This window comes from Oncorhynchus masou, chromosome 18, assembly GCF_036934945.1.
Source record: "Oncorhynchus masou masou isolate Uvic2021 chromosome 18, UVic_Omas_1.1, whole genome shotgun sequence".
NCBI classification, from domain to species: domain Eukaryota; kingdom Metazoa; phylum Chordata; class Actinopteri; order Salmoniformes; family Salmonidae; genus Oncorhynchus; species Oncorhynchus masou.
In genome coordinates this window covers 30,236,424-30,254,946 of record NC_088229.1, presented here as the reverse complement: position 1 = coordinate 30,254,946, position 18,523 = coordinate 30,236,424, and the positions used below count along the sequence as shown (strand labels likewise).

General features: G+C 40.6%; 1 protein-coding gene and 1 non-coding gene across 2 annotated transcripts in view; one reads left to right on the top strand and one right to left on the bottom strand.

The window, feature by feature from the left end:
- Positions 1 to 18,523, top strand: part of LOC135559340 (band 4.1-like protein 1) — a 116,710-nt gene that overhangs the window by 67,258 nt on the left and 30,929 nt on the right. The window contains exons 7-10 of the mRNA XM_064993512.1: positions 9,847 to 10,065; positions 10,683 to 10,770; positions 11,084 to 11,254; positions 12,463 to 12,560. Of these exons, the coding sequence (XP_064849584.1) occupies positions 9,847 to 10,065; positions 10,683 to 10,770; positions 11,084 to 11,254; positions 12,463 to 12,560 (576 nt within the window). The remainder of the gene's footprint in view (positions 1 to 9,846; positions 10,066 to 10,682; positions 10,771 to 11,083; positions 11,255 to 12,462; positions 12,561 to 18,523) is intronic.
- LOC135505331 (U7 small nuclear RNA) lies at positions 1,390 to 1,446 on the bottom strand. The gene has a single exon (XR_010450265.1). It is a non-coding gene; the product is annotated as a U7 small nuclear RNA (small nuclear RNA).

Here is an 18,523-nt window from a genome sequence, read left to right as displayed (position 1 = left end):
CAATGAAAATCCAATTTAACCATTGTAATAAAATAATCTGTTACCTTCTAACAGGATGGCAGCACAATGCCACTTTGTTTACATACTCATCTCATATGTATATACTGTACTTTCAGATGTAGCTTTTATTTCCAGACTAGAGCACCTGACTGGTAACTCTGCAGGTTAGATTACTTGTTGGTTATTACTGCATTGCCAACGAAGTTTCTCAGATAAAACATAGGGTTGAACAAATCAAATTTGATTTGATTTTATAAGCGAAATAAACAGGTGTAGACCTTACAGGGAAATGCTTACTTACAAGCCCTTAACCAACAATGCAGTTTTAAGAAAAAAAAAGAAAAAGGTAAAGAGATAAGAATAACAAATAATTAAAGAGCAGCAGTAAAATAACAATAGTGGGGCTATATACAGGGGTTACCGGTACAGAGTCATTGTGCAGGGGCACCGTTGTCAAGGTAATTGAGGTAATATGTACATCTAGGTAGAGTTATTAAAGTGACTATGCATAGATAATGAAAAGAGTAGCAGCAGCATAGAGGGGAGTGGGGGGTCTTATGGCTTGGGGGTAGAAGCTGTTTAGAAGCCTCTTGGACCTAGACTTGGATCCAAAGCTTAGTTTAATCACTTGCTTTTTCAAAATGTGCGGTATGCAGAGATTACAGTTTATGACTAGGGACTGGCACCTGGAGTCTTTGACAATTTTTCTCAGATAAAACATAGCAAATCAAATTCCCTGACACCGCCTGGTATAGAGGTCCTGGATGGCAGAAATCTTGGCCCCAGTAAAATAACAATAGTGATATACTGGGGTTACCATACGAGTCATTGTGCACCCTAGTAGTGCCTTGCAGTCAGAGGCCGAGCAGTTGCCATACCAGGCAGTGATGCAGCCCATCAGGATGCTCTCGATGGTGCAGCTGTAAAACTTTTTGAGGATCTGAGGACCCATGCCAAATCTTTTCAGTCTCCTGAGGGGGAGATGATTTGAAACCACACTATCTGCATATTGTTGTTCTTAGAATTTGTTTAATTTAGTATGATAAGCTTTTGTCACATCCTAAATAATGACATGGATATACAGTTTTTAAAACAAACTTGGAGGCAAATAAAAGGATGAAGGATGTAAGATGCTAACCTCATGTTATAACTGTTTAGGTGTTCAAAACCCATGACTAACCGCTGTACCACAGAGTTTTGATAAATGCCTTGGTCAAAACTTATATCTGAACATCAAATGCTTCTGTTAGTTGCTGACCAGCACGTGTCACTAATGTGCATTGTGTTAAAAGCTCATAGTAATGAACCGTTTTTTGACACAATTTGGTGAGAGCCACCAAAGGCTTCAGAAAGCCTTGTTTTCCCATCACTAGTCTTTGACATAGAAGTAGGGGCTTTCTCCTTGAGGAAACCTACTGGACAAATACTAAAAGAGCATAATTTCCATAACCTATAGGTAGGTGGTATGTAGGTAGCTTGGTAGGACTGGCGTCTAAACAGATAGTTCTATAACATGTTACATATTACACAATATATGGTCTATACTTTGTATGTAGGTTTCTCACTCATGGGTGGCACAAATTGGGATATGGGAGATGGGAATGGGTTCTGTATATGCAAATGAGTAATGTGGTATTAATGTTCTACAGTATACAAAAAATGTGTATACTAAGTACTACACTATCAAGTAATACTACAGTGTGTAGTATAGTAGGTCACATTTTATTTGAAGAGACTGGATTTTTTAAAATATTTATTTTACTCCGTGTGCATGAGAGTTATTTTAGATACTCTTCAAAGAGGTAGGGTTCATAGGTTTTCGGAAGATGGGCAGGGACTCCGCTGTCTGAGTTTAGGGTGAAGCTTGTTTCACCATTGGGGTGCCAGGACAGTGAAGAGCTTTGGTTAGGCTGAGTGGGAGCTGCCCTCCCGTAGGGGTAGGAGGGCCAAGAGACCAGTGGTGTTGGAATGGAGTGGTCGGGTTGGGATTTGAGCATAGCCTGACGGTAAGCAGTGGCAGTTCCCCTTACAACTCCATAGGCAAGCACCAGGGTCTTGAAGATGTGAGCTTAGACTGGAAGCCAGTGGAGTGTGTGGAGGAGCGGGGTGCATGGATTTGGTGGCACAAGCGGGGAGCCCAGCTAGCAGAGAGTTGCAGTAATCTAGATGGGAGTTGACAACTGCCTGGATTTGGACCTGCGGCTATTCCTGTCTGAGGAAAGGCCCTATTCTACGGATGTATTCTGCTTTGATGTTTGCAGAGGAGGACAGAGTGTTGTTGTCCAGGGTCATGCCAAGGTTCTTCGCACTCTGGGAGATTAGGGGGGGGGGGGGGCAATTTAGCCTATGTTTTTTTGTCCCCCCACTTTGGTTCTGCAATCACCATTTCCCACAAATTAATTTGTCATTTTGTCAGATTACGTGTTTGAACTAGTAATGTATCAATATTTATCATTTACAAATTAGCTATGACATAGCCAATAAAGATATAGCACAACTTTGGATTTCATCCCCTTCTGATTTTGACTGTTTTTATGGAGTGATCTTCTCTTGTCCTCTTGCTTCGGGCATGCAGTGCGCCTCGTAAAACGGATTGCTTTCCTCGTTATGAAATTATCAACTTTGCCCTGTCTATCAAAACATTACCATATACACTGATTGTTTAACGCAAAACTACCAAAATTATTGCTGATGAACCTGAACAATTAAAATACAATCTATTGTAAACCCCTTTCAGCAGGTATAGCCAGATGAGAGTTGTATCTCCGGTAGCTTACTTTTATTCCGGTAAAACACCATTTTCAACAGCGCATAGATAATAACCTAGCAAATTACATAGGTTGTCACGCAACTAATAAAGCCTAATATCAGGCAAGCCATTTTAGCATTTTAATGCTGAAGGTGCCATGCAGATGTGCAAGGTCAGGAACAGGCCGCCTACCTCGCACTGTGCGCATGTAACGATGTACGCTGGATGTCGGGAAGCAGGTTCAGGGAGTGAATACATTTAATTAATAAATGAACACAACAAGAAACACAAACAGCGCACCGACATGAAACAGGAACAATGACGACTGGGGAAGAAACCAAAGGGAGTGACATATAAAGGGCAGGTAATCAAGGAGGTGATGGAGTCCAGGTGATTGTCATTATGTGCATAACTCTGGTGACAGGTTTTTTTTTTTTTTTTTTAACAACAAATCAATACAGAAAGTACATGATAGAACACAAGTATATATAGATTATATACAATGGACAATTGAGCTAAAGACCTTAAGGGACATACATACACTTATAATTCTAACAGCTTTTTTGTTAGTAGAGTATTTAATTGTCTTAAAATACAGTTCAATTTCTTTTGTAGGGTAAGAAAATGTGTTTTTTGTTTGTAAATTTACATTTGTGTATATGAAATTTGGCCAAAAGATTAATGAAATTAATTACAAAAATGTTTCAGCTTATTTCTATTGTATGTAAAGAATCCAAGCAGTACATTTCTCCACAATAGTGTAAAATCTTCATAAAGATGTCTTGCCACAGTTTTCTTACATGAATACATTGCCAAAAAAGACACTGTTTCTGGGTGGTCATTACAAAAGGAGCAATTTGAATTGATGTTTTCCTTAAACTTCTTCATATAGTGGTTGGCAGGATAATATTTATGAATAATTTTAAAGGAAACTTCCTTAATTTTTGTTAACAAGTAGGTATGTGTGTGGCAACATCCAAACTTCCCAACAGATATTATCAATAAATCCATTCCAATAAGGCATGGCATACTGTAAGGTATCAATACAACATCCTGCTGAAACAAGGCTCGTATCGCTCTGTTGTTGAATGGACCAAAAGAGAAACAAATATTTTTTTACTGATGAGTCAACGGAAGGTAGGCTCTGAGGGTCAGGTCTTGACATGTTCCTGAATAACATAGCAACACCTGAGGGAATGGCATCTAAAACAATTGCAAAATATTTAGGTGTTAAAGGGACCTTGTAAAGTGATAAGAATTCCTTATAACTGAGTAAAAGACCCTCTGCATTTACCAGTTGGCTCACCAATAGGATATTATTTCGGAACCAATATTCTATAAACAAAGAATAATTTTTATACAATATATCCCGATTATTCCATATATAATATCTGTGTGGAGAAAATGTGTATTTATAAATGAAGGACTATGACAAGAAAACCTGCCGATGAAAAGCAGAAAGTTTCACTGGAACTTTGTCAATATTATAATTGCAAAACAACATGAAGTTAAGGCCACCAAAAGTAGAGAAGACATGATGAGGAATACAATTCCAGATTGAAGTGGGTCTTCTTAGGAATTGTTTTATCCAATTGATCTTAAAAGTATTATTTAAAGTAGTAAAGTCCCGAAAATTCAGCCCACCATTCTCATACGTGTTCATTACAACAGTTTTCCTAATGTAATGGGTAAGGTTTCTCCAAAGACAGTTGAAAAGCATCAGGTCTATCTCCTTGCTTATTTTACTGTCAAGAAATAAAGATAGCGTGCCATATGTTAGTCTAGAGATACCTACAGCCTTGGTTATTAGGACTCTTAACTTCAAAAGATAAGTCCCTCTGTAGACATAGATTTAGCTTCTTCTGGGGTTTTTTAATAAGAGGGTTAAAATTTAGTAAGCCTCTAGACTTCTGATCCTTTGTAATGGTTATGCCTAAATATGTAAGTTCTTCTTTTACTGGAATACCATAATATGAAGGTGTCACATTTATCGAAATGGGAATTTGGTTAGAGTCTTTCAGGAAAAAGTGTAGTATCGTCAGCCAGCTGGCTTATAATAATTTCTGTACCAGCTATGGAAATACCTTGTATAGGACTATTATTTAAATAATTTGCAAGGAGTTGGGTGATTAATAAAAATAAGTACGGAGAGATAGGACAACCTTGCCTAATTCCTCTCTTTAACTCAAATCTAGGTGAGGTGCCATATTTCAATTTGATAGAGCTGTTACCGTTTGCATAGAGAGTCTTAATAGCCTTACAGAAAAAATCCCCAAAGCCACGGCTCTCAAGGGTGTGGAAGAGAAATGGATGCTCTACTGTGTCAAATGTTTTGTAAAAATCTTTGAAAAAATATGAAGCTATCCTCGGTTATTAGGTCTGAGTAGTCAAGTATGTCTACTACTAGTCTGACATTGTTAGAAATATGTCTGTTCCAGGGCCTCCCGGGTGCCACCAGAGACTCTGGGTTCGCCCAGGCTCTGTCGTAACTGGCTGTGCCCGGGAGGTCCGTGGGGCGACGCACAATTGGCATAGCGTCGTCCGGGTTAGGGAGGGATTGGCCGGTAGGGATATCCTTGTCTCCTCGCGCACCAGTGACTCCTGTGGCGGGCCGGGCACAGTGAAAGCTAACCAAGGTTGCCAGGTGCACGGTGTTTCCTCCAACACATTGGTGCGGCTGGCTTCCGGGTTGGAGGTGCACTGTGTTAAGAAGCAGTGCGGCTTGGTTGGGTTGTGTATCGGAGGATGCATGACTTTCAACCTTCGTCTCTCCCGAGTCCGTACGGGAGTTGTAGCGATGAGACAAGATAGTAGCTACTAACAATTGGATACCACGAAATTGGGGAGAAAAAAAGGGGGTAAAATATATGTCTGTTCCTCATAAAGCCAGACTGTGTTTCATCAAGGATTGCATCCAGGACTTCTTTAATTATTTTTGCAACTAGTAAGGCTAATATCTTATAGTCATTATTAAGAAGACAAATTGGACCCCAGTTATCGATGAGCAGCACTTCTTTTTTAGGCTTAGTGTTATTAACCCCTGACTCATTATAGGAGGGAGAACATTGTTTTTTAATACTCTCTAAAAAAGACTTCAAATAGGAAGGGAGCTACTTCAGAAAATAATTTGTAAAATTCTGATGTAATTCCATCAACACCTGGTGATTTATTGTTCTTTTGATGTTTGATAGACTCTATAATCTCTTCAACTTTGATGGGTTCATCACACTGTTTAGATTCTATATCACTGATAGAGTGAACATTATTCTGTGAGTTAAAAAACATATCTGTGAATTCCTGACAGTACGTAGAGCTATACAATTTTCTGTAAAAATTGCTAGAATGTTTAGTGATTCATTTTTTGTGTTATTTTTAGAGTGGAATTTCTCAAGTCTAAAAAAATAGGATGAATTCTGTTCTCCCTCCTCAATCAATTTTTTCTGAGATATAATAAAGGCTCCTTCTGCTTTTAATTTATGTATATTATCCAGTTTATTTTGTAACTAAATTAGTTCCATCTTCTCCTCCCCCGAGAGGCCGGCTGGGGACCTTTGAGAAAGTGAAGTTATCTTAATGATCACCTTTTCCTCTTCAGCTCTTCTGGACTTAGCAAGATTACTTGCTTACAAATACTTATGTATTTGGACACCTCAAATTTAAAGAGCTCCCAGTTCTTGCAATAAGATTTTTCTTCACTTTCCCAAAAGTGTGAGAGCAGATCTTTAACCTCAAATTGAACTATATCATTATTTAATAATGAGCTATTTAGCTTCCAGTATGATGCTCTACCAAGGTTAGTATCAGGGGTAAATATTTTGATATTAATGTAAATGGCCCTATGGTCTGTGAGGGGAGTAGTACAAATATTTGTAGTAACACACTCACTACCAATACATTTGGATATAAGCCACAAATCTATTCTGGATTGTCTGGAGCCTGTTTTGTTACTCCAAGTGAATGATCTGTCAGCCGGAAACCTCTCTCCCCGTATATCAGTAAGATCAAACATTTCCATAAAAATTATTAAACACAAATTCTGATTGGTTGGCCTACCTGGGGGTCATCTATCAGTTGAATTATCTATAGTAATGTTAAAGTCCTATCAATAATAACAAATTGGGAAATTTAGATAATCAATGAAGTATATGTTTCTCTATAGATTCAAGCAACTCATCATTCTCATGTTTGGTGTTGTACCCGTGGACGTTTACAGTAATGAGCGTAATGTCATTGTAACAGATCACAAGACAAATAAAGTGACCAAAGGGGTCAGTCACATTCTGAGTGTAGAATATTACCACCAAAGCTATTTTTCATTGTAGTGGCACAAGCGGAGCGTTCAGATTCATGGGAAAGCCAAATATCGTTGCCCCACTGTGACCTCCAGAAGTTGGTATCAGCCGAAATTGAGTGAGACTCTTGAAAAAAGAAAAAATATGTTCGATATTGTTTAGCAAATAAAAACAAGGCCTTGCGCTTCACATTGTTTCGTAACCCCCTAGCATTAAGAGAAACTATAGACAAAGACAAAACAACAAAGATGATATAAAAGTATAAACTGTTGTAGGATGAGTCAAAGACGTAGGAGCAGTGAACGTAAATGATAAGGAACCGAGATCTGTACCATTTAAGTCAATTTAAAGTGAAAATAGCTTATTCCATAAACTTTGAGCTAGACGTTATTCGGCTTTGAAAATCAACTCAACTGAAAATTATGTTCAAGACCAAACCAAGGGTTCTTGTAGTAAGAGAGACTTAAAACCCTCTTTAGTGTAACCAGGAACTATTCTGAGACATAAAATGCTAAATAATAATTTAAATAAAAGTTTACCTACTATTTTAAATGCATATGAAAACTGATCATAAAAAAATTGAATATAATAGGTTTTACATATACACGTTCCTAAGACCTTTTTCACTTGGAAATAAGTATTAATAACTAAATAGAACAATAACTGTGTAAAGTCAGAGCAGACCTGTATGCCCTTTAAAATAGTATCTTAGTTACTGTATACATGCAAAATAAATACAACTTTCAGTCGTCTTCGTAAGTTTGTAAACAAAATAGGCCTTCTGGTCATACAAGAACAAACTAATCTAAGTACCCGAGTATTCCGAAAAATAGTCACCTGATGCTTGTTAGGTAAACAATATAAGGAACATGAGCATGCCATGGCTTAAACCATCAATCTGTTCCTTCTGGTCAGATTTTATGGAGGAATATGGATTTCTGAACCGTTGATGAAGCCTCGTCCTCCGACAAAGTAAGCAGCCTTTCCCTCATTTCGTGCTATCTTGATCGTTGGCCACAACTTGTTCCTTCGTTCTATGTCCTCCGGGCTGAAATGCTCGGCGAAACGCATACCATGGCTCTGAAGGAAGGCGTTCTTCCTAGCAGCTTTCCAGACAGCATCCCTGTAGAATGTCAGTGAAGAGGATGATGATACCCATTGGTCTTGAATCGTTTTGCTGTTGCTTCTTGCCGAGGCGATGCACAACGTCGACGGTATCACCAACTTTGTTCTTCTCTCCAGGCAAAACTTCTTGGCAGATGCGGATAGCCACCACTCACACATCTTCATTCTCCACCTCTGGCAAGCCGTAGAGTCTCAGGTTCCATCTTCTTGTGTATTGTTCCAGATCACTGAGACGTCTATGGTAGACATTGTTATTCTTTTCCACACTTTTTCAACTTTTTCCACTCTCGTTTTCACATCCTTGATTTCACCACATGCAAATTCTACAGTCTTTTTCAAGCCTTTGATAACCATGGTGTTTACGCCTACCATTTTCTCAATGGTGTCAGACCTGGAGTTGATGATTAAGGAGAGGGTAGCCACGATGTCAGAGTTCATGTTGGGTTTTTTGGAGGGTGGAGGTTTGCACGGAGTAACTGGTAAAGAGGGGAATTCTTCATCTTCAACAGCATTCGAAAGCATGATATTATCCATAGGCCAAGCGTAGTTATGGCAGTTGTCTATAAGCACGTTTCTCTCTTGTTGATTAGCAATAGAACAGCTATCTTCTTCCTTTCTTTTTTTGTCATGACTTTGCATGGACATGCCGAAATAAATTATCAAATTAATATTCCAGTCACAGGAAAGGTCTTATATCTTAAACAAATAAAAATAGTAATGACTGTAAACTTGTTTTTTCACAATCTTTCTGAAGTTTGGTACGGAGCTCGGTAAAAAAGCATCTGTTCAAGCCGCCATCTTGGCACCCCTCTGGTGACAGGTGTGCACCTAATGATCAGCCTGGTGACCTAGAGGCCGGAGAGGGAGCGCACAGTGACAGCGCAGTTTGACTAGGCTACTAATATCGCCTATGGTTGTTCGCCATGCAAAATAACTTGTAGATCAATATCTGTCAACACAGTTACATGCAGTTCGACACTGAAGGAGAGGAAGCATCAGTTGTCACAAAAGATGAGAGATATTTTCAGAAGGTAGAAAGAATGTAATATAAGCTAATACATTTAGTGAACCAGCGATTTGTAACATTTTATATATTTTCTGACCGATGCATTTGGATCGGTTTGGGGTCTGTGGACCGATGCACTTGTGTCTTAAACATTTGAATCAGGGACTGATGCGCATCGGTGAATCGTTACTTCCCTAGTATGAAGTATAGTATTCTACAGTATACTACACAATTATACTAAGTACTACACGATCGAGGGATACTACAGTGTGTAGTAAAGTATTCTACAGTATACTACAAAATTCTCTATTAAGTACTACACATGATCAAAGGATACTACAGCATGGAGTATAGTATTCTACGGTATACTACAGTTTACTACATAATTCTATAGTAAGTACTATACTATTCTATAGTAAACAGGGGCATTGTTTCATGTGGGAGGGACTAACGAGCTGTGGGAAGTTGCCTTATAAATCCTGCATTCCCTCTATGCTGTTTGCCTCTTGTCTATCCATGATCATGTTCATCAGGGCATGAAACAGAATACATATTTTTTGTTTATGCAACATTAAACAGAAAGCATTTATTATTGGACCAGGTAGACCTCTCCCTGTTTGAATACATTGTCCTTTGTTTGGTGCCTAATGAACATGACTCATCGATGCATGCAGGTACTACCTGTGTCTACAGCTGAGGGACGACATGCTGTCCTGGCGTCTGCCCTGCTCCTTCGGGACCTACGCCCTGCTAGGTTCTTACACGGTGCAGGCGGAGCTGGGTGATTATGAGCCAGAGGAACACGGGCCCGACTACATCAGTGACTTCCGTTTCGCCCCCAACCAGACGAGGGAGCTAGAGGAGAGGGTGATGGAGCTTCACCGCAACTACAGGTCAGGGCCTGACCGGCCACGTGCCAGCTCATCATTGTAAATAAAAAGCCTCCTGCACAGGTCTACGCTGTCGGCATAGATTCAAATACAATTAAAATGGTAATTACCTAACGATTGCATAGTAGACACGTTGGTTTCATTGACACAAGCATCAGTATGTTCCAGGGACGGACTGGGACTGGAATTAGCTAAATTATTATGGTTTTGAGCAAATCCCACAATTTCCACAGGCCCACTGGGCTAAAAATGGACAAGCCCATCTGGCATTTACCCAAACCCCCCTATGGCCAGTCCGCCCCTGATATGTACCATTTGGTACTAGGTCGTTACCAATTGTGTTGAATTCTCAATACATGAACGTATATGAATAGTAGATAGACAATTAAATTAGTTACACACAATTGACTCATGCAAACATTCAAAACATGCAGAAGTCTAACATTAATCAGAGCCTGAGCAGACCTCAACATTTTTGTGCCACAACCATACATCAACCACTAATTCCAATGACAAACCTGCGTACTATAACCCAAACAGACCCATTGTTCTCTTTATTCAAAGTGCTGTAAGTTGGGGTGTCGGAATAGTCCAATGACAGCCTCTGTGTTCTCCCTTAGGGGAATGAGTCCAGCGGAGGCAGAGGTGAACTTTCTAGAAAATGCCAAGAAGCTTTCCATGTATGGTGTAGACCTGCATCACGCCAAGGTACAGTATGGAAAGATTTACAAATTGTGTTTGTTTGTGGTGTGGTGTTGTTGTGTGTGTGTGCATACTGCTACATTATAGACAACAATGTAACTAAGAATGTAAGGCTGCAAATATGGTTTAGACTAATCAGAAGGAAAACATTTTAAAAGAATAGTCACAAGATGTCAACTTGATAGCCTGTTCGCATCTAGCGTTACTTCATGTTACTTCATCTTATCTATCTGGATTGGATCCGTATGATAGTGACACACACACTTCTTCGCCATCCCTGACCTTCCCTCCATCCCGTTGCACCCTTTGTCTCTGACAGGATTCAGAGGGCATTGACATCATGCTTGGCGTCAGTGCCAATGGATTACTCATCTACCGTGACCGTCTGAGGATCAACCGCTTCGCCTGGCCGAAGATCCTCAAAATCTCCTATAAGAGGAGCAACTTCTACATCAAAATACGCCCCGGGGAGGTAGACAGACCATATTATGTTATCTTGTAGCCTACATTATGCATCTTGTTTGACATGACTTCACTTCACTCGAAGTCTACACTAACTCTGCAAAACAGTTCATTGCAGCCAACTGTATAACTGTGACAACTCAGTTAAGTGCCACAAAGCATGACATGGTTAAAAAGGTCAACCATTATATCAATCTTTACAGTTGTTTCATGCTTTCACAATAGTTAGGATTTCGAGCATGGCTGCTGTGACCTGATGTGTTGTCCTATGCTAGCTTAATGCTACAGTAGGTGTTATTTAACAGATTCTATTGAAGTGTCACTTTTGAATCTTATCTGGGGACTCAGTGAGCCATGGAATAATTGGGCATGATTTGTTTCAATGTGGGCTATTTATAGCGGTCAAGTTACTATTCTTAAAGATTAGGGAGATGTGGGATGTTTTGTGGTCTTGGAAGTGGGAACGGTCCTCTTCTTCTGTTGCCGAGCACTGGGACTTCAAAGCATGGTGGGCTGCGTGTAAGGATATGCCTTCATCAGGGATTTTGCTCTCTGGAAGTGTTAGTGTCTCATTTTGCTTGCTCTGGTTTTCTCCTCCTAAAGTGATTATCTACCGATGGTTTTCCTCTCTGTTCTGCTTTCTGCGGGCCTATGTATCTACAGAATGTTAGGACTCTATTCAATCTGTATCGCATTTTTTTTAAATGTAAAGGTAAATTCCGATTGAGCCTACATATGCAGCGTTTCTGTGTATTCTCAGTTAACAAGGGAACATTGGCCTTAAATTTAAATTACGCTGTAACGCTGTAACTTCCGTGATACGAGTTGAATAGAGACCCTAATCTGACACTGATATCTTCATTCAGGGATTGTGTAAGATCTTTTCTTCCAACTATCTACTTCAAAAGCACTAAAACCCACAGTGTAATTACTGTATGGGCCCAGTTTTCAGTACTGCTGTGTAGTGTTTGAATGACACACTCTTACTGCTTAGAGAATAGAGTACAATATACAGGGTGCAATTTCCTTGTTTTTTTTATCAAGGGTTGTGAGATGGTTACACACACACACACACACACACACACACACACACACACACACACACACACACACACACACACACACACACACACACACACACACACACACACACACGTGCTCCTTCACTCCCTCGGTTCACTCCTCCTTTTATCCCCCACTCCTCCCCCATCTCTCACTCCTCCCCTCCATCCTCAGTATGAACAGTTTGAGAGCACCATCGGCTTCAAGCTGCCCAACCACCGGGCTTCCAAACGCCTGTGGAAGGTCTGCATTGAACACCACACCTTCTTCAGGTAGGCAACTGCCCCTCACTGGTGACAAATGCACGTACCCGCACCCACACAAACATACTCAGCTTAAGACACTAAGCATCACACAGCTCATGCTACATTGCACAGCAACAAGCAAATCAAATCAAATTGTATTTGTCACATGCGCCAAATACAACAGGTGTAGTAGACCTTACTGTGAAATGCTTACTTACAAGCCCTTAACCAACAATGCAGTTAAATAAATAGAGTTAAGAAAATATTTATTAAATCAACTAAAGTAAAAAATGTAATAAAAAATAACACAATAAAATAGCAATAATGAGGCTATATTCAGGGTCTATGTGCGGGTGTACAGGTTAATCAAGGTCATTTATGAATTGTTCAGCAGTCTTATGGTTTGGGGTAGAAGCTGTAAAGGAGCCTTTTGGACCTAGACTTGGCGCTCTGGTACCACTTGCCGTGCGGTAGCAGACTGAACAGTTTATGACTTGGGTGACAGGAGTCTTTGACAGTTTTTTGGGCCTTCCGTACACAGTTTGGTTGAGCTTTTAGAAATGGCAAAGAAAAAGACTGCAACGTTAAGTGTAATTTCTTAATTACCAGCCACTTTTACCTCTGTCAAATTTATGCTCCAGACAGTATGACACTCTCTTTCACACTAGAAATGCCGGGCCTCGATACTCTAAGCCAATGACGCTTTTTTCTTGACATCAACATTCTAACAGTCTGATAAATACATGTAATATATACTATTGCAAAAATAATCATTTGGTTGTGTTCATGAAGGTCTTAGGTAACATTAGAATATGAAAGAAAATGTACTTCAAAGAACACAATATCATTTTTATTAGATATGTAAAATATAGGCTATGTGTACAAACGGAAAACCACTAAAACACCACAATTAATTCAAGTGTTAAAATCCATTAACTCTCTAGAGTCCTACATTTACACGTTTCAAGATTGTTTTGATTGCGCGGACTAGGATATGTTCCGGTCAGCCTCAGAGAACAACATTGATCTATACACTGACTCAGTGAGTGAGTTTATCAGGAAGTGTATAGGAGATGTTGTACCCACTGTGCCTATTTAAAGCTACCCTAACCAGAAACCGTGGATGAATGACGGCATTTGCGCCCCCCCCCCTCTCCTTCTCCATGGCCGACATGAGTAAAACATTAAACGGGTTAACCCTCGCAGGGCTGCTGGCCCAGACGGTATCCCTAGCCGCGTCCTCAGAGCATGCGCAGACCAGCTAGCTGGTGTGTTTACGGATATTCAATCGCTCCCTATCCCAGTCTGCTGTCCCCACATGCTTCAAGATGGCCACCATTGTTCCTTTACTAGAGGTCGACCGATTATGATTTTTCAACGGCGATACCGATGCCGATTATTGGAGGACCAAAAAAAGCCGATACCGATTAATCGGCCAATTCTTATACATTTATTTGTAATAATGACAATTACAACACTACTGAAGGAACACTTATTTTAACTTAATATAATACATCAATAAAATCAATTTAGCCTCAAATAAAAAATTAAAAGTGTTCAATTGGTTTAAATAATGCAAAAACAATGTGTTGGAGAAGTAAAAGTGCAATATGTGCCATGTAAAAAAGTTAACGTTTGAGTTCCTTGCTCAGAACATGAGAACATATGAAAGGTGGTGGTTCCTTTTAACATGAGACTTAATATTCCAAGGTAAGAGGTTTTAGGTTGTAGTTAATACAGTATTTATAGGACTATTTCTCTATACCATTTGTATTTCATATACCTTTGACTATTGGATGTTCTTTTAGGCACTATAGTATTGCCAGTGGAACAGTATAGCTTCCGTCCCTCTCCTCACCCCTATCTGGGCTCGAACCAGGAACACATCGACAACAGCCACACTCAAAGCATTTACCCATCGCTCCACAAAAGCCGCGGCCCTTGCAGAGCAAATGGAATAACCACCCCAAGTCTCAGAGCGAGTGACGTTTGAAACGCTATTAGCGCGCACCGCGCTAACTAGCTAGCCATTTCACATCGGTTACACCAGCCATTAGGCTGATAGGCTTGAAGTCATAAAGAGCTCTGTGCTTGCGAAGAGCTGCTGGCAAAACGCACGAAAGTGCTGTTTGAACGAATGCTCATGAGCCTGCTGCTGCCTACCATCGCTCAGTCAAACTGCTCTATCAAATCATAGACTTAATTATAACATAACACACAGAAATACAAGCCTTTGGTCATTAATATGGTCGAATCCGGAAACTATAATTTCGAAAACAAAACGTTTATTATTTCAGTGAAATACGTAACCGTTCGGTATTTTATCTAACGGGTGGCATCCCTAAATCTAAATATTCTTGTTACATTGCACAACCTTCAATGTTATGTCATAGATACATAAAATTCTGGCAAATTAGTTCGCAATGAGCCAGGCTGCCCAAACAGTTGCATATACCCTGAATCTGCGTGCAGTGAACGCATGAGAAGTGACACAATTTCACCTGGTTAATATTGCCTGCTAAGCTGGATTTCTTTTAGCTAAATATGCAGGTTTAAAAATATATACTTCTGTGTATTGATTTTAAGAAAGGCATTGGTGTTTATGGTTAGGTACAATCATCCAGCGATTGTGCTTTTTTCGCAAATGCGCTTTTGTTAAATCATCCCCCAGCGTTGCATCGATTATATGCAACGCAGGACACGCTAGATAAACTAGTAATATCATCAACCATGTGTAGTTATAACTTGTGATTATGATTGATTGATTGTTTTTTATAAGATAAGTTTAATGCTAGCTAGCAACTTACAACTTAGAAACTTGCTTCTACTGCATTCATGTAACAGGCAGTCTCCTTGTGCAACGAGAGGCAGGTGGTTATAGAGTTGGACTAGTTATAGAGTTGGACTACTAACTGTAAGGTTGCAAGACTGGATCCCCCGAGCTGACAAGGTGAAAATCTGTCGTTCTGCCACTGAACAAGTCAGTTAACCCACCGTTCCTAGGCCGTCATTGAAAATAAGAATGTGTTCTTAACTGACTTGCCTAGTTAAAAAAAAGGTATAAAGAAAAGAAATCGGCAAAATTGGCACCCAAAAATACCGATTTCCGATTGTTATGAAAACTTGAAACCGGCCCTAATTAACCGGCCCATTCCGATTAATTGGTCGACCTCTATCCTGTACCCAAGAAGGCAAAGATGACTGAACTAAATGACTACCGCCCCGTAGCACTCACTTCTGTCATCATGAAATGCTTTGAGAGACAAGACGAGGATATCACCTCCATCTTACCGGCCACCCTAGACCCACTTCAGTTTGCATACCGCCCCAACAGGTCCACAGACGATACAATCGCCATCACACTGCACACTGCCCTATCCCATCTGGACAAGAGGAATACCTATGTAAGAATGCTATTCATTGACTACAGCTCAGCATTCAACACCATAGTTCCCTCCAAGCTCATCACCAAGCTGGAGGCCCTGGGTCTCAACCCCGCCCTGTGCAATTGGGTCCTGGACTTTCTGATGGGCCGCCCCCAGGTGGTGAAGGTAGGAAACAACATCTCCACTTCGCTGACCCTCAACACTGGGGCCCCACAAGGGTGCATGCTCAGCCCCCTCCTGTACTCTCTCTATACCCACGACTGCGGGGCTATGCACGCCTCCAACACTATCATCAAGTTTGCAGACAACACGACAGTAGTGGGTTTGATACCAACAACGACGAGACAGCCTACAGGGAGGAGGTGAGGGCACTCGGAGTGTGGTGTCAGAAAAACAATCTCTCACTCAACGTTCCTTTGCGTGAACATCACAGACAAACTGAAATGGTCCACCCACACAAACAGTGTGGTGAAGAAGACGCAGCAGCGCCTCTTCAACTTCAGGAGGCGGAAGAAATTTGGCTTGTCACCTAAAACCCTGACAAACTTTTACAGATGCACAATCGAGAGCATCCTGTACAGAGGGGTACAGAGATGAGGTAGTCATCATGTTAAACACTATTATTGAGTCCAAGCAACTTATTATGTGACTTTTTAAGCACTTTTTCTCCCCTGAACTTATTTAGGCTTGCCATAACAAGGGATGGAATACTTATTAACTCAAAAGATTTCAGCTTTTAATTTTTTTTATAAATTTGTAAACATTTCTCAAAACATAATTCCACTTTGACATTATGGGGTACTGTATGTAGCCCAGTGACAAACAATCTCAATTTAATCCATTCTAAGTTCAGGCTGTAACACAACAAACTGTGGAAAAAGTCAAAGAGTGTGAATACTTTCTAAAGGCAATGTTTCATGAGCTGAAATAAAATATCTCAGAAATGTTCCTTGTGCAGAAAAATAGTATTTCTCTACAATTTTGTACACAAATTAGTTTATATCCCTGTTAGTGAAGATTTCTCTTTTGGCAAGATAATCCATCCACCTGACAGGTGTGGCATATCAAGATGCTGATTAAACAGCATGATCATTACATAGGTGCACCTTCTGCTTGGGACAATGAAAGGCCACTCTAAAATATGTAGTTTGTCACACAACACAATGCCACAGATGTTTCAAGTTTTGAGGGAGCGTGTAATTGGCATGTTGACTGCAGGTATGTCCACCAGAGCTGTTGCCAGAGAATTGAATATTCATTTCTCTACCATAAGCCGCCGCCAACATCGTTTTAGAGAATTTGGCAGTATTTCCAACCAGCCTCACAACCTCAGACCATGTGTACCCACACCAGCCCAGGACCTGCAGAATCATCTGAGACCAGCCACCCAGACAGCTGATGAAACTGGGGGTTTGTACACCCAAAACATTTCTGCACAAACTGTCAGAAACCGTCTCAGGGAAGCTCATCTGTGTGCTCGTCATCCTCACCAGGGTCTTGACCTGACTGCAGTTTGGCATCGTAACCGACTTCAGTGTGCAAATGCAGACCTTCGATGGCCATTGGAATGCTGGAGAAGTGTCTTCACAAATTAATTGCGGTTTCAACTGTACTTGGCAGATGGCAGCGGTTTGCTGATGTCAATGTTGTGAACAGAGTGCCCCATGGCTGCGGTGGGGTTATGGTATGGGCAGGCATAAGATACAGACTTCAAACACAATTGCATTTTACCGATGGCAATTTGAATGCACAGGGATACCGTGATGAGATTATAAGGCCCTTGGCCTACATTCTCACCAAACATGTCACCCATTGAGCACGTTTGTGATGCTCTGGATTGATGTGTACGACAGCGTGTTCCAGTTCCCGCCAATATCCAGCAACTTCACACAACTGTTGATGAGGAGTGGGACACCATTCCAGAGGACACAATCAACAGCCTGATCAACTCTATGTTCATTATTCTTGTATATTTAACCTTCATTTAACTAGGCAAGTCAGTTAAGAACACATTCTTATTTACAATGACAGCCTAGGAAGTGTGGGTTAACTGCCTTGTCAGTGTAACGGTTTTCTTCTGGGGAAAGAGAGGCGGACCAAAATGCAGCGTGGTTAGTTTTGTCCATCTTTAATAAAGATGAAAATACAACAATCTACAAAGCAAGAAACGTGGAAAAAAAGGAAACAGTCCTATCTGGTGCCACAAACACAAAGACAGGAACAATCACCCACAAAACCCAACACAAAACAGGCTACCTAAATATGGTTCCCAATCAGAGACAATGACTAACACCTGCCTCTGATTGAGAACCATATCAGGCAAAAACATAGAAATAGACAGACCAGACACACAACATAGAATGCCCACCCAGCTCACGTCCTGACCAACACTAAAACAAGGAAAACACACACGAACGATGGTCAGAACGTGACAGTCAGGGGCAGAATGATTTTTACGTTGTCAGCTTGGGGATTTTATCCACCAACCTTTCGGGTACTAGCCCAACTAGCCCTAACCACTGGGCTACCTGCCACCCCAAGGAAATGTGTCACACTGCATGATGCAAAAGGTGGTTACACCAAATATTGATTGGTTTTCTGATC